General features: G+C 39.9%; 1 protein-coding gene and 1 long non-coding RNA gene across 4 annotated transcripts in view; one reads left to right on the forward strand and one right to left on the reverse strand.

The window, feature by feature from the left end:
- The window catches only part of NPEPPS (aminopeptidase puromycin sensitive), a 106,076-nt gene extending 99,620 nt beyond the window's left edge, over positions 1–6,456 (forward strand). For all 3 annotated transcript variants that reach the window (XM_025439715.3, XM_025439713.3, XM_025439716.3), the window contains exons 20-23: positions 842–949; positions 1,459–1,614; positions 1,905–1,952; positions 4,807–6,456. In XM_025439715.3, coding sequence (XP_025295500.1) covers positions 842–949; positions 1,459–1,614; positions 1,905–1,952; positions 4,807–4,959 — 465 coding nt within the window. In that variant the 3' untranslated portion in view covers positions 4,960–6,456. The remainder of the gene's footprint in view (positions 1–841; positions 950–1,458; positions 1,615–1,904; positions 1,953–4,806) is intronic.
- Positions 6,457–8,763: 2,307 nt separating this feature from the next.
- Positions 8,764–15,182, reverse strand: LOC112655660 (uncharacterized). Its single transcript, XR_007413201.1, has 2 exons — positions 14,193–15,182; positions 8,764–8,902 (listed from the first exon to the last, which is right to left on the reverse strand). It is a non-coding gene; the product is annotated as an uncharacterized LOC112655660 (long non-coding RNA).
- Positions 15,183–15,184: the final 2 nt, after the last annotated feature.

The raw sequence follows: 15,184 nt of genomic DNA on the forward strand, positions 1-15,184 counted from the left end.
AGGAAATAAGAGGAAACTGGGACCTGTGATGGGGTCTACAGACACTGGTCAGTTTAAAATCTTCAGTGGGACAAAAGGTCAAGAGAGTCTATAGATTAAGTTGTCTTAGAAAGGTATCTCATATTTCCTTCTAATTCTAATTTTTAAATGTATAATGTTTTGCTTCTGATGATTAAAAAAAAAGACTTGATATATTCATTACGGAAGATTTAGAGACTAGAAAAGTAGAAAGAAAATAAAACTTACCTGTAATTTAAAAAATTTTTAAAGGTCACAAAACAGCAGATATAAGATGATCTTATTTCCAATTTGGTAATGTACCTCTCATAATAATTTAGTTTTTTCTTTATGCTTCTCTGTTTTCCTCATTTTCTGCATTTGGCATGTGCTGATTTAAAAATGTGATGCTACAGAATCCCACTTGATCAGATGGGATTAATGAATCCCACTGAATGAATTAATATTAACATTTATTTTTTACTATTAGAAATTAAGTTGATGACCTTCAGTGATATTAGTGATGATTAGTTTGTTCATCTAACATAGAACATTAGGCAGACATCATACCCGTCAGATCTTGATGTTAAACTGCTCAGAACTGATGACAAGCCATTCACATCTCTTACATTTAGTGACGTACTGTAATGGCATATGACAACTATAGTGCCTGCCTGAACATCTTGAATAGTTATTGTATTTTGTTAATTTCATACTCTGCAGTCACAGCCAGTGAGAACATAGAGCAAAAGTATCACCTTATTGAGGGAAAAGCTCACATAAGCATTTGCATAACTTCTAGGGGAGAGTTAACTGTGTCTCTATCCTTATTTTTTCACTGTAGCTCCACAAACAAGCAGATATGCAAGAAGAGAAAAACCGAATTGAAAGAGTCCTTGGGGCTACTCTTTCACCTGAATTGATTCAGAAAGTCCTCACGTTTGCACTTTCAGTAAGTCACAATGAAAACTTCTTATGGAGGGTGTTGTAACCCACTGATCTGTGGCAACTGTCTTTGATTCAGTGTCTTCTTGATCTGCTTTAACCTTAAACTAAGGCTTCCTCTTCATCTGGGGAAAATGAAATGGGCTTCTGTTCTTCTGTTACTGACCTATCTCCCTCTAATGTTAAGAATCAGAATACTTGGAAGCAGAAATAAACTGGAAAGGCTATTTATCCCTGTAACTACTTTGTCTCTTCCTTTCTTTACCCAGTAGGAACCCAAGCAAGTATCTATTGAGCAGCCTGTTTATACTTCTCTCAGTGCTTCATTCTCAATTTGGCTGGTCTTTAGGTGAAACATCAGCCTCTTTGCTGGAAGCTTCTGGTGCTAGTCATTCCTAAAACAGAGAATGAGGGTCTTCAGTGTAATTGCTTGGGTACCTCAAACGCATCTGCTCTTTCTTGTATCAGAAGATGTTTTGAATACAAGTAGACTTTTAGTTCTCTTTCTGTTTTTAGGAAGAGGTACGTCCACAGGACACTGTATCGGTAATTGGTGGAGTAGCTGGAGGCAGCAAGCATGGAAGGAAGGCTGCTTGGAAATTTATAAAAGACAACTGGGAAGAACTTTATAATCGATACCAGGGAGGATTCTTAATATCCAGACTAATAAAGGTATGTGAAGATTTTTATTTTGAATAGCTGGTTTATCATGGATGTTATTTAGAGACATCCATGATTCACTAGGCTTATAGATTACATTCTTTGCTGTTTGAGAGTTTCTTTTTTTTTTTTTTAAAGGTTTCTTTAAATAGTTATTAGCTTTATTAATGGGCTTATCCATCACCCATCCTGCATCCTCTAGAATATTCTAAAGTTGGGAGAGAATAGAATGATTCATTTTTAGAGTAAATGGAATTTAATTCCTAGCCTCTTGCATTTACTATACACCGTTGTTTTTTCAGCTATCAGTTGAGGGATTTGCAGTTGATAAAATGGCTGGAGAAGTTAAGGTAAGCAAAGTGCTGTTTACTTTTTATTTTTCAAGCTAGTAAGTAAAAACACTAATGAACCAAATTGTAATCATACAGTGTTGGGCTAATGTTGTATTAATCCTTGTTTTTGCTTGGAAAAAGACAGATAGGGTTGTGTCTTTAATGCTTGAAGAATATGGGTTTGGAATCATCTTTGAGGGCATCGAAATATGGTTGAAAGAACGTGGACCTTGGAATCAGTTGATATGAATAGGATTCTGTGCCCTACCCTATGTTAACTATGTGACTTCAAGCAAGTTTTTAACCTCTGTGAGCTTCCTGTGTCTTCTCATCCATAAAATGAGATGATAATAAAATTGTTATTTAAAGTAACTAACATAGTGGGACTGGAACAGAATAGTAGGTCCTTGATAATGGTTCTTGTTTCCTTTCTAATAACCTTCATAGGTCTGTCATATGCACAGGGAGACCAGGTGCTATGTAGGGACTCTTAGCCTTTACAAAGGATAATAATTATGTAATGAAGTTCAGCATTTGAGGAACAAATCTACACTGATTAGGAACATCTTAACTTTAAGCCTTCCATTGCATTTAATTGGGAAGTACTTTTGAAGTGTCACTTTCGCCTTCACCTTCTTGGAGGCAATGGGGTTATGAGGTGTGAATTCGGAAGTTCTGAGAGCTATAATGTTACTTCATTCACTCTGCAAACCATTGCTAGGAATAAGATTTTAAGATTTCAGATCTTGGGATGCCTGGGTGGCTCAGCGGTTGAGTGTCTGCCTTCGGCCCAGGGCGTGATCCTGGAGTCCCAGGATCCAGTCCCACGTTGGGCTCCCTGCATGGAGCCTGCTTCTTCCTCTGCCTATGTCTCTGCCTCTCTCTCATTCTCTCTCTTTAAAAAAAAAAAAAGATTTCAGATCTTGAGAAAACAGTGAAAGACTTGATCTCTGCCTTCATTTAGTTTACATCGTATATTATGCAAACAGTTCCTTTATCGTAAAGGATATACATACTCTGAAGGAGAAGTATATATATTGGATTTGGATGGAAAGGGCAGTGAGTGGCCAAGCTGAGGCTGGTTAGATAGGTAGAGGCCAGACTATGGAGGGCCTAGTAATCCATATTAAAACTTTCCTAATATGGGACACCTGGGTGGCTCAGTGGTTGAGCATCTACCTTTGGCTTGGGGAATGATCCTGGGGTCCTGGGATTGAGTCCTGCATCAGGTTGTCCGAGGGGAGCCTGCTTCTCCCTCTGCCTGTGTCTCTGCCTCTCTGTCTCTGATGAATAAATAAATAAAATCTTAAAAAAAAAAAACTTTCCTAATAGTGGAAAGCCCTTGAATTACTTATAAACAGTGAGGAGTTAATGTGATATGTATGATAAAAATTTCAGTCTGGCTGCAGTGTGGAATGGGGAAGGGAAGATGTTGATGCTAACTCTTCAAGCAAGAATGATAAAGTAGCTTGAGGGAAATGGAGTAATGAAATCCAGGGGCTTGATTTTGTTAATCTTTAATTCAACAAATATTTACTCTGTGTTGTGAACATACCTGGCAGAGGAAGAAGAAAGAGTCGAGGATAATTCCCTAATTCCCAGGTTTCTTATTATGTAAATAGTAGTGCTATTTGTTGAGATGGAATGAGGGGAAGTCCTGTATCTTACTCAGGCTCTAAGGAGCCTTGGAGCAGGAGCCATTGTCATCTTTGTGAATAAAATAAGGTTATTGATTTCTAAAAGTTACAGACTTAATTAATCTGATGAATTAGTCATTCTCACTTTTACACCTGTGATGACTAGTTCAAAGTAAAGACCCCCCATCCTTTTGCTGGTTGGTGTTTAAAAGCTGCTTTGTTTTCATTTTTTTAGATTTTATTTATTTCAGAGAGAGAGTGAGACAGTGTATAGGAGGAGGGGCAAAGGGAGAAAATAGAATCTCAAGCTCACTCCCCACTGAGCATGGAACCCAACTCAGGACTTGATCCCAGAATCCCAAGATTGTGACTTGAGCCTAAATCAAGAGTCAGACACTTAACCAACTGAGCCACCCAGGTGTCCCAAGAGTTGCTTTGTTTACTGTGAAATGTAGTATACTTCATTAGAAAATAGTTTTATTGTATGAAAAATGTGAGTCTCTGGAGCAGCAATCAGACCTTTCTAGTTTTATCATCCTTCACAAATTAATCTCTATTAGAAGCAGCCTGAATGTGTTTTGAGTCTTTAAGGACTCTGCCTACCAACTATTATGTTAACAGTTTGTGTAGGTTTCTCTTAAATCTTCTGGAGTAAATATTTTCTCATAAATGAGAAAACGGAGCAGTTAATTTACTCAAAGTCATAGGATAATACATGATTGAGCCTAGATTTGAGTCCCAAGCCTAATTCCAAAACCTACACTAACTACTAATGATGAATCAATCTAAAAGAAAGGCGATAGATTCTATCTCTTTATTAACTTTTGGTTCTATTTTAAGCATATATTTGGAGAAGAATTCCTGTATTCAGGTCCAAGGAGCTGCTTGTTTTCTTTTAGCCTTGGAATGGCAGTGGTATATTTTCATGATTGAAACTTTTTTTTTTTTTTTATGATAGTCACACAGAGAGAGAGAGAGAGAGAGAGAGAGAGGCAGAGACATAGGCAGAGGGAGAAGCAGGCTCCATGCACCGGGAGCCTGATGTGGGATTTGATCCTGGGTCTCCAGGATCGTGCCCTGGGCCAAAGGCAGGCGCCAAACCGCTGCGCCACCCAGGGATCCCTGATTGAAGCTTTTGAATCCCTTACAGATGAGTGTTTTTTCATGACCTGTGATATTATTACATTCTTACTATTGCTAGTAATGATCCTGCATTCTGGGCTGTTTTATAACAGGCTTTCTTCGAGAGTCATCCGGCTCCCTCAGCTGAACGCACCATCCAGCAGTGTTGTGAAAATATCCTGCTGAATGCTGCTTGGCTAAAGCGAGATGCTGAGAGCATTCACCAGTACCTCCTTCAGCGAAAGGCCTCACCACCTACAGCGTGAGCCCTTAGGCGCCACCACTGCGGTTCTGCTGCTTGGCTGTGGGGGGGGATAAGGTGGGGCTACCGAACAGCTGATTCACATGCCGAGAATTTGGAGTCTTCTTTCAAACCAGTGGGGGTTGGACAATGAATGTAGTTAACTGGTTCCTGCTCACACTCCAGAATTAAATTCTATTGAAAAAAGGAAAATCAGCAATTCAGCAAAAAAATAAAAATACAAATAAAAAATAAAAAATGTAAATATGATAGTAATAAAATAGAGCATAACGAAACTGTGAAACTTCCCAAAGCCTTGTCAGTGGTTAAAAGTATTTAACACTCTCCTGTTCATGACAGATGTTCTGTTTTTATAACCTACCAAAAGGAAACTAGAGGCTTCTGGGTGAAGAAGATTTTTTTGTGAAGTGGGTTCTGCAAGCAGCCTGCAAGCCAAGGGTAGTGTCCATTGCTGGGAATGGTTAAACATGAAAGGCTGATAGCTGGTATAACATAGAGTCTGTGCATAAATCCAAGTGTTTTGGTTTTGGTTTTGGGGTTTTTTTTTTTTTTTTCCCCCTGGGGATTTTTGTTCTGTTTTGTTTAGTCCTTTTTTTTTTTTTTTTTTGGCATGGGGACTGATCAGGAAGATGTATTTTCCTGCATAACTCAATCTGAACCAAGGATCGTAATTCTCCATGCCTTCCCTTCTGTGTGATACCCACCCCTGGCCAAAAAAAGAAGAAAAAAATGTTAAAAAAAAAACCAAACCTATCCTGGTCTGGGTTTTTTCCTCCTCTTAGTTCCACCCCCAACCTCCACCCCCGGTGTCCTTCTTAGAGATAAAGAAATAATAAGGAAACATCTTTTATAGCCACATTAAATAAGAGAAACTGATATACATTTATTTTTTCTTTCTTTTTTAAGATAACTTTTAAGAACCCTGAGATGCAGATAGGTGAGACATAGAAACAAAAGGGTTTTCAGCCAGGCTGTCCTGAAGGAATTATTCTGCTTTTTAAAAAAAAATAAAAAATAAAAAAAGGTCTTAGTCGTCCGACAGGCCAATGGTTAAACCTCTTCGTGACAGTATCAACACTGGTTTCTCCTGCTTCATCGTGGACATGTGAGAAGCCAGTGGCAACCACTGCAGGGCCATGTATTAGTGGTGACTGGATAGAGCAGCAAAGACCACAGCCTGTGTGTGCCACTCTTTGCTTTAACAGAGTATCCTACTAACAAGCCTGGCCTACCTGATCCAGTGAGTTTTAACTCTACACCTCATTGCTTTCCTCTGCCCGACCTTTTTTTCCTTTTCTTTCTTTTTCCTCTTCTTTTTATTTTTCTTTTTAAAAATATTTGTTTTGTGTTATTAACAGGTATTTCATATTTGGTGTGGCTTAACTGTATTTCAGAAGGTCATCAGATTGTGAGACTGCTTCCTTGAAACATTTTTGTGCTATTGTTTTAAAAAAATAATAATTAAAAAACAGTTGGCGTTAATAAAAATGTCAATGTGAAATTGATGTCCTGATTTCTTTTATTCTCTTTAATAAGAAACTATAAATTTTTCTTCCATTTACTAGAATTATAAGAAATTTTACCACCAGGATTTTTTTGAGTCTTAAGAAAATCCAGTTTCTGAATTCCTTAATGATTAATACCTAAACAGAAAAATCCTAAGATTCCTTCTAAATTCATTCTGGATGCTCAGAAATCTCTTAGAGATCCTTAGAGTCAGGATTCAGGAGTTAACTTGAGACTTACCAGTACTCATTTTTGAGGCTTTCCTGTCCAGGGACCACTCTCAGCACTGGTGGACGCCATCTAGGCATGAGCAAAGGAGGGACACCAGAAAGATGGAGGGGGGAAAAATCTGCTTTATTAAAGAACTCAAAAGGTACCTGGCTGGATTGTGTGACTTTTGATCTCTGGGTCCTGTGTTCAAGCTCCATGTTGGGTGTGGATCTTTCTTAAAATAAAAAACATTAAAAAAAAAAAAAACTCACAAGTTTATAATTAGAAGTTCTAGAAAGAAGGTATTTCAGTTTCAGCATCCATGCAAGTTTTGTGTTTAATAGTGTTCTAGAAGGAATTCTAGAAAGAAGGTATTTCAGTTTCAGCATCCATGCAAGTTTTGTGTTTAGTAGTTTGAATTATGCTGGGGCAGAGGTTGTGCAGGAGATCTTCAATGTCCCCTTCAGAGCTGCTCTCCATTCTGTTCTGTGCCCCAGAAGCAGTTGGCCCATATGGACTGCATTAACTGCTCCTTTGTCCTCTGACTTCATGGGTTGTGTTGATTCAATTAGTAATACCTTCAAGCTCAAAAGGCACATTCTCCAGGTTTTGTCATCGTCAGGTGACATCGCCAGAAAACACTGGTTTTCTGTGTCCTTTTACCAAAGACCACATCGACCACATCTCCCATTAAGCAGCCCTCTTGAGCTTCTAGCTCCTTCACTTTGCCTCTTCAAATCTAGGGATGGAGAGTACTATTCCCTTACTAGCTCTGGATTACTCCATTATTCCTTGTTCCCTCCCTCCCACCCCGAACTCTGTCCATGTTTTTGTACATAGTCCCTTTATCAAACCTTCCTCAAGTTACCCAATTCGAATGTGTTCTGTCTTTTCTACAGATGTCTTGACTGATTCTGGCGCTGGAGTCTGATGAGTTGGGTCTCTGAAGGTCTTAATTCAACCTTTTTGGTGTCAGATGTTTTAATTTATTGTTTGTTCCAAATAGCTCCCTACCAGGTAATACTCTCATTTTACAGATGAGACAGCAGGCTCAAAAAATTTAGGTGAAGTTCTACAACAAATAACTTAGAACCAGTGGTCAGCCCAAGCTCACTGGCCCTGAAACTTGTGTTCTTCTTGCCAATTACCATGTCTCCACAATTAGAAGATCATACAGTCAGACTGGGTCCAGGCAACAGTTTTAAAGATATTGAATGATTTTCCTTTAACCCTAAAGCTTGGTTAAAATTTTTAGTAGAAATCCGAAAGTTGGAAAGAAAGACAAATGTGGGGTACCTGGCTGGTTCAGTCAGTAGAGCATGTGATTCTTGATCTCTGGGTCATGAGTTCAAGCTCTGCATAGAACCTACCTAAAATTTATTTTCAAGAAAAAAAAAAAAAAAAGATGGATGTGTTGATATTTCCTATAGAAAATTTTATATTATTTTGTATTAATGGGAAGCAGTAAAGCTTTTCAGAATACTATGCAGTGGATGAATTCTTAGACTTACAGTTTCTAAGAATGGGTTTCAGGAAGCAAGGAGCCCCTGGAAATTAATTGTAAAGAATGTATCTCTGTAGTGTGCCATTTAAGGGGCATGAGAGTTCTGTAGCTTTAAATAATTCTTTCAATTCTTTTACCCAAACAGGCCCTAGAATATAATCAGAAAGATTTGGAGCCACATTTGTAGGGTTAGTGATTATTTTTCCTAGCAGGGCAGAAATTAAAAAACAAGCTTTTGGTAATCTATTTTTAGCACTAAACCTACACTTAGAGATAGCCTCATTTTTGACTGGATAATAAATCTCTCACTACATACTGGCTTTAGGCCTCAGAGTTGTTTAATTTTTTAAAAGAGTGTCTTCTCTTTTGTGATAATACAAAAACTTACCCAAGATGGACTGTGCCTTCTTATACCACCCTTGGTGGACACTGACTGGTCAAGGTGTTTGGTTTCAAGCACAAGTATGAGATAGGAGACCCTGATGTTAATAAAACATTAGGCCAAGCAACTGTTTTCCCTCAGAAACCAAATCAGAGGACTGGTTTTTCCACCAGTACGTATGATGGCAAATGTGATAGATGGCAGGGTCAGAGGAAGGAAAGTTTATTGGGTTGTTAGTGCCACTTGCAAAAACAAAAACAAGTCTGGTGGCCCCTGCAGTTCCATTGCTGGTATCTGGCAGCTGTAGCTTTCTTTCACCATTGAACTTCAGGTTCCAACATTGGGCTAGAATTAGCAACAGAAGAGAAACATACTATTAATCTATGCTTTCTCAGGGAAGTTGCCAGCGGCTGACAGCAGACATGCTATACACCAATTAAAATGACTACCAGAAAGAAAAAATAAATAAATCTTGCCATAGTTTGACCATACCAGTATGGTCCTCTGAGACACCTGCCATTCCCTCCACCCTCAACCAATCTTAACCTTTATCTTTTTGGTTTTGTTTTTTTGGTTTTTTTTTAGATTTTATTTATTCATGAGAGACACACACACACACACACACACACACACACACACACACAGAGGCAGAGACACCGGCAGAGGAAGAAGCAGGCTCCATGCAGGGAGCCTGATGTGGGACTCCATCCCAGGTCTTCAGGATCATGCCCTGGGCTGAAGGCGACGCTAAACCGCTGAGCCACCCAGGCTGCCCAACCTTTATCATTAATTTGATAAATTGTGCAGGGATGTTACATTACACTGCAATTTCATCCCACTCTATTAGGGGTTGATTATCTACTTTGTATTATGTATGCTAATCTTATGGATATTCTCTTTTTAAAAAAAAAAAGATTTTATTTATTCATAGAAACAGAGAGAGAGAGAGAGAGGCAGAGACACAGGCAGAGGGAGGAGCAGGCTCCTTGCAGGGAGCCCGACATTGGACTTGATCCCAGGTCTTCAGGATCACACCCCTGGCTGCAGGTGGCGCTGCGCCACCGGGGCTGCCCTGGATATTCTCTTTTTAATGTCCTATTATTTATACTTCTACAAATGAAGTTAAGAAAACTATACTGAATGGCTAATAGGTTTAATGGACTAATGGTCTAATGGTTTAATAGGAGAACATAGAACTTTTCTTATAAGAAAAAGTACGGGGAATCCCTGGGTGGCTCAGCAGTTTGGTGCCTGCCTTCGGTCCGGGGTGTGATCCTGGAGACCCGGGATCGAGTCCCATGTCAGGCTCCTGCATGGAACCTGCTTCTGTCTCTGCCTCTCTCTCTCTCTCTCTCTCTCTCTCTCTCTCCCTCCCTCCCTCATGAATAAATAAGATCTTTTAATAAAAAGAAAAAGTACAAGACATTTAAAGTAGTTGACATGAATGAGATGATTATTGCTTTTTTAAAAAGATTCATTTATTTTAGAGAGCATGAGCAGGAGAGGCAGAGGGAGAGAGCTTCTCAAGCAGACTCCCTACTGAGTGTGGAGCCTGACACAGGTTCAATCTCATGACCCTGAGATCAGGGCCTAAGTCGATAGCAAGAGTTGGATACTTAACTGGCTGAGCCACCCAGGCACCCCAATTGTTGCTTTCTTAGTAGGTCAGTTCCCTCTTCTATGAATAGAGCACTGAAAGGTCAAGGGAATATAGAGGGTTGTGGTAGGATGAAGTTAATGCCAGTGCGTTAAATACCTTCTCTCACTTTGTTCCTTTTCTTTTTTTTCTACTCCCTTCACCACCACCCTTTGGGGTTTCTGGCAACCACCAATCTGTTTTCTGTATCAGTGAGCTTGTTTTTTGTTTTGTTTTGTTTTGTTTTTTAAGATTTCACTTTTTAAAAAATTTTTATTTATTTACGATAGTCACACAGAGAGAGAGAGAGAGTCAGAGACACAGGCAGAGGGAGAAGCAGGCTCCATGCACCGGGAGCCCGACATGGGATTCGATCCCGGGTCTCCAGGATCGCGCCCTGAGCCAAAGGCAGGCGCTAAATCGCTGCGCCACCCAGGGATCCCAAGATTTCACATTTAAGAGGAATCACTCAGTATTTGTCTTTCTCAATCTGACTTAATTTTACTTAGCATAATACCTTTGAGGTCCATCCATGTTGTCACAAATGGCAAGATTTCATTCTTTTTTATAGCTGAGTAATATTCTGTGTGTGTGTGTGTGTGTATGTGTGTGTGTGTACACACTACAATTTATTCATCCATCCATTGATGGACACAGATTGTTTCTATATCTTGGCAGTTGTAAATAATGCTGCAATGAACACGGGGTGCACATATCTTTTGGAGTTAATATTTTCATTTTCTTCAGATAAATAACCAAAAGAGGAATTGTTAGATCATATGGTTGTTCTATTTGTAATTTCTTGAAGAACTTCCATACTGTTTTCCATAGTGGGTGTACCAATTTATATTCCCAACAGTGCACAAGGGTTCAATTTTCTCCACACCCTCACCAACATTTGTTATTTCTTGTCTTTTTGATACTAGGCATCCTGACAGGTGTAAAGTGAAAGCCCAATGTGGTTTTGATTGTATTTTACTGATGATTAATGATGTTGAGCATCATTTCATGGGTCTGTTGGCCATCTGCATGTCTTTGGAAAAATATCTATTCAGATCTTGTTCCCATTTTTTTTTAAGATTTTATTTATTTATTCATGAGGGAGAGAGAGAGGCAGAGACACAGGCAGAGGGAGAAGCAGGCTCCATACGGGCAGCCTGACATGGGACTCGATCCTGGGTCTCCAGGATCAGGCCCTGGGCTGAAGGCGGTGCTAAACCGCTGAGCCATCGGGGCTGCCCTTGTTCCCATTTTTAATTAGATTATTTGTGAGGTCCTTTTTGCTATTGATTTGTATGAGTTCTTTATATATTTTGCCCCTTATCAATACATGATTTGCAGATATTTTCTTCCATTCAGTAAAGTTTGCCTTTTTGTTTTTTTGGTTTCCTTTGCTGTACAGAAGTTTTTTATATGACGTAGTCCCACTTATTTATTTTTGCTTTTCTTGCTTTTGCTTTCGGTGTTGGGTTAAAAAAAACATTGCCAGGACCTATGCCAACTATGTTTTCTTCTGGTTTTATGGTTTCAGGTGTTATACCTTTAAGAAGTCTTTAATCCACTTTGAGTTAATTTTGGTGTATGGTGAAAGTCATCAAATTTCATTCTTTTGCATGTGGCTTACTATTTTCCCAAAACTGTTTATTGAACAGACTGTCCTTGCCCTATTGTATATTCTTCACTCCTTTGTTATAAATTGACCATATATAAATGGGTTTATTTCTGGGCTCTTAATTTTGTGTTATTTATTTATTTATTTATTTATTTATTTATTTATTTATTTATTTATTTATGATAGACAGACAGAGAGAGAGAGAGAGAGAGGCAGAGACACAGGAGGAGGGAGAAGCAGGCTCCATGCCGGGAGCCCGACGTGGGACTCGATCCTGGGACTCCAGGATCGCGCCCTGGGCCAAAGACAGGCGCCAAACCGCTGAGCCACTAGGGATCCCTGGGCTCTTTATTTTGTTTCATTGATCTGTGTGTCTGTTTTTATGCCAATACCGTATTGTTTTAATTTTCATACCTTTGTAATATAGTTTGAAATCAGGATGCCTTCAGCTTTGTTCTTTCTTGAGATAGCTTTGGCCATTTAGAGTTTCTTCACTCCTCTAACAGTAATAGAGTATACACATGAGCTTTGTGAAGACGTGACTTAATCAAGCTCTCTTGATTACCAAATCTGGTCTGTTTCCTGCCCCTGCTGACACTGTTCATCCCAGCAAATGGAAGGTTCTAGAACTATGTGTCCAAGTACAGTAACCTCTAACCATATGTAACTACTATGTTTAAATTCAAATAAGTTAAAAATTAAGTTTTACATTTCAAGTATTCATTAGCCACATAGGGCTAGTGGCCAACTATATTGGGCAGCACAGGTATACATCATATTCAATCATTGGAGAAAGTTCTGTTGAACCACCCTGTTCTACATGAAGTGTATGCAAGTGTATTTTTTGTTTATGGTAGAAAATAGTTACATAATAGATGTTCCTCTTTACCAGCCTCACTGTAACATTGCTCTTCATCTAAGAACATTGTATCACTAACTCCTATCCACTTAAAATTTTGTTTACAAATGTAATACATACTCATTTTCTAAATTTTGAAGGAAAGGGGATCCCTGGGTGGCTCAGCCGTTTAGCGCCTGCCTTTGGCCCAAAACGTGATCTTGGAGTTCCAGGATCAAGTCCCACATCGGGCTCCTTGCATGGAGCCTGCTTCTCCCTCTGCCTCTCTCTCTCTCTCTCTGTGTCTCTCATGAATAAATAAATAAAATCTTTTTAGAAAGAAAAGAAAAAATAAATTTTGAAGGAAAAAAATGACTACCTCTTCTTATAAACCTGCCTCCCAAAGGCAGTCCTGATTACAGATGAGTTTGGGAAATATTCTTCCAGCTATGTTTTTACACTCTACTTTATGCATTTAATTATTCTTATTTTTTAAAAAAATTTTTAGGGGACCTCTGGGTGGCTCAGCAGTTTAGCGCCTCCTTTTGGCCCAGGACATGATCCTGGAGTCCTGGGATCGAGTCCCACATGGGGCTCCGGGCTTCTCCCTCTGTCTATGTCTCTGCCTCTCTCTCTCTCTCTCTCTCTCTCTCTCTCTCTCTCTCTCTCTCTCTCTGTGTGTGTGTATCTCATGAACAAATAAGACCTTTAAAAAATTTTTAAACATATTTATTTGAGAGAGAGAGCAAGAACATGAGCATGAGCAAGGGGGGTGCAGAGGGACTCCCTACAGAGCAGGGAGCCAGACGTGGGACTCCATCCCAAGACTCTGGGATCATGACCTGAGCTGAAGGCAGACACTCAACCACTGAGCCACCCAGGTACCCGCATTTAATTCTTTTAATAATGAAGACAGCCTGTGCTCCTTTTGCATGTTCTCCTTTGTAACCCGGGGGATGCATTTTCAGTCTTTTCCTTAGGAAGCTAAGTGTGCTGGGCTCAGACCTGTGACCCGTGATGTTATGCTCTAAGTCATGAGGCTAATCACCAGAGATGACTTGAGAACAAATGAACAGTTGGCAAATGCGTACCTTGAGAAGCATTTCTTCCTTGTTTAGATTCACTGATTCCTGAGTGTTTTCCAGCCTGACTGCCTAATGCTAAATGCCAGTTTTGTGGAATGCACCCATTTGAGGAATGTGGCTTTAAGCTCCTAGCTCAATTAGTTTAAGTGGTTCATGAATTCACTCGGTGTTCTTTCCTCACTGGAGATATGAACTGCACTATATTTGGAACTAACATTTGCAACCCTATCCACTGCCGCCTGGGTGTTTAGTTACGAATTTTGGTTATCACCATTAACTGGATTTAGGAAGTTATATAGTGATGGGTTTCACAGCTTTGTTGAGGACAGATGTAACTGGCTTGGGGGGCAGGGGAGGAAAAGAAGAAACAAGTGCCCTTCTCACAGATTGCAACCAACAGGGACTTTAGCTCGCTGCAGTTGTTGAAATGAGGCCATGAGTTCCTCCCACTGGGCCCTGCTTACCTGCTGAATGCCTGCCTCGTGAGCCTGAGCAACTGTGTTACTTCCACTCTTGTGCTTGCACCGTTAATTTGACTGTGCCTCACTGCTTCCAACAAATAAATGTGCCATCCATCTATAAACGACTCAAGTGTGCACCAAACCAAGGTGACACCTGAGAGAGGAACAATCTGGGTACCTTTAAATCTCCCTATCATCTGGTGATCCACAGTTGCCCACCCCAAATACGATGTTGGGCAGGGGGTTCTCAGAGGTATGTGAGCATCATGGAAACAATACAAGAGGTGAGAACAGCACCAGCCTTTTCTAGTAATTATCAAATAATACAGTGGTACTGTGTTCTAACCTCACAACCTGCTATGTGATGTGGGAGATATGCTTTTTTTTTTAAGTAGGCTCCACACCCAGCATGGAGCCCAACGCAGGGCTTGAAGCCATGATACTGAGACCGTGACCTGAGCCGAGATCAAGAGTCAGACGCTCAACCAACTGAGCCACCCAAGTGCCTCAAGGGAGGTGTGCATTTTGATCCCTACTCAAAGGAATGATGAAATACCCTGAAATATTAGTGAAATTGGTTATTGAAATAGCAGAAAAAGCCTGTCAGAAAAGCCCAATGGAACTGGACTGCAGGGCAATAAACAAGGCAAGATTCTGATCCATTATTTCCATGGCTATGGAATCCAGACATCAGGCAGCAGTTACAAAAGCTTTCAGTTCAAAACGATATTGTACTAGGCACTGAGGCTACAGAATCTAATAAGGCAAATTTGGTCTCTGCCTCATAGAGCTTACAATCTAGCAAGAACAAGAAACAGTGAAAGTACTAAGTGTGATGAGTCTTTGGAACAGGAGTACAGGGTGACATAAGGGGACATTACTAGGAATGTCCTCAGGAAAGTCTCCCATGAAAAAATGATGTTAGGGGCGCCAGGGTGGCTCAGTTGGTTAAGTGTCTGCCTTTGGCTCAGGTCATGATCCTGGGGACCTGGGAT

This window comes from Canis lupus, chromosome 9 (assembly GCF_003254725.2).
Source record: "Canis lupus dingo isolate Sandy chromosome 9, ASM325472v2, whole genome shotgun sequence".
Taxonomy (NCBI): domain Eukaryota; kingdom Metazoa; phylum Chordata; class Mammalia; order Carnivora; family Canidae; genus Canis; species Canis lupus.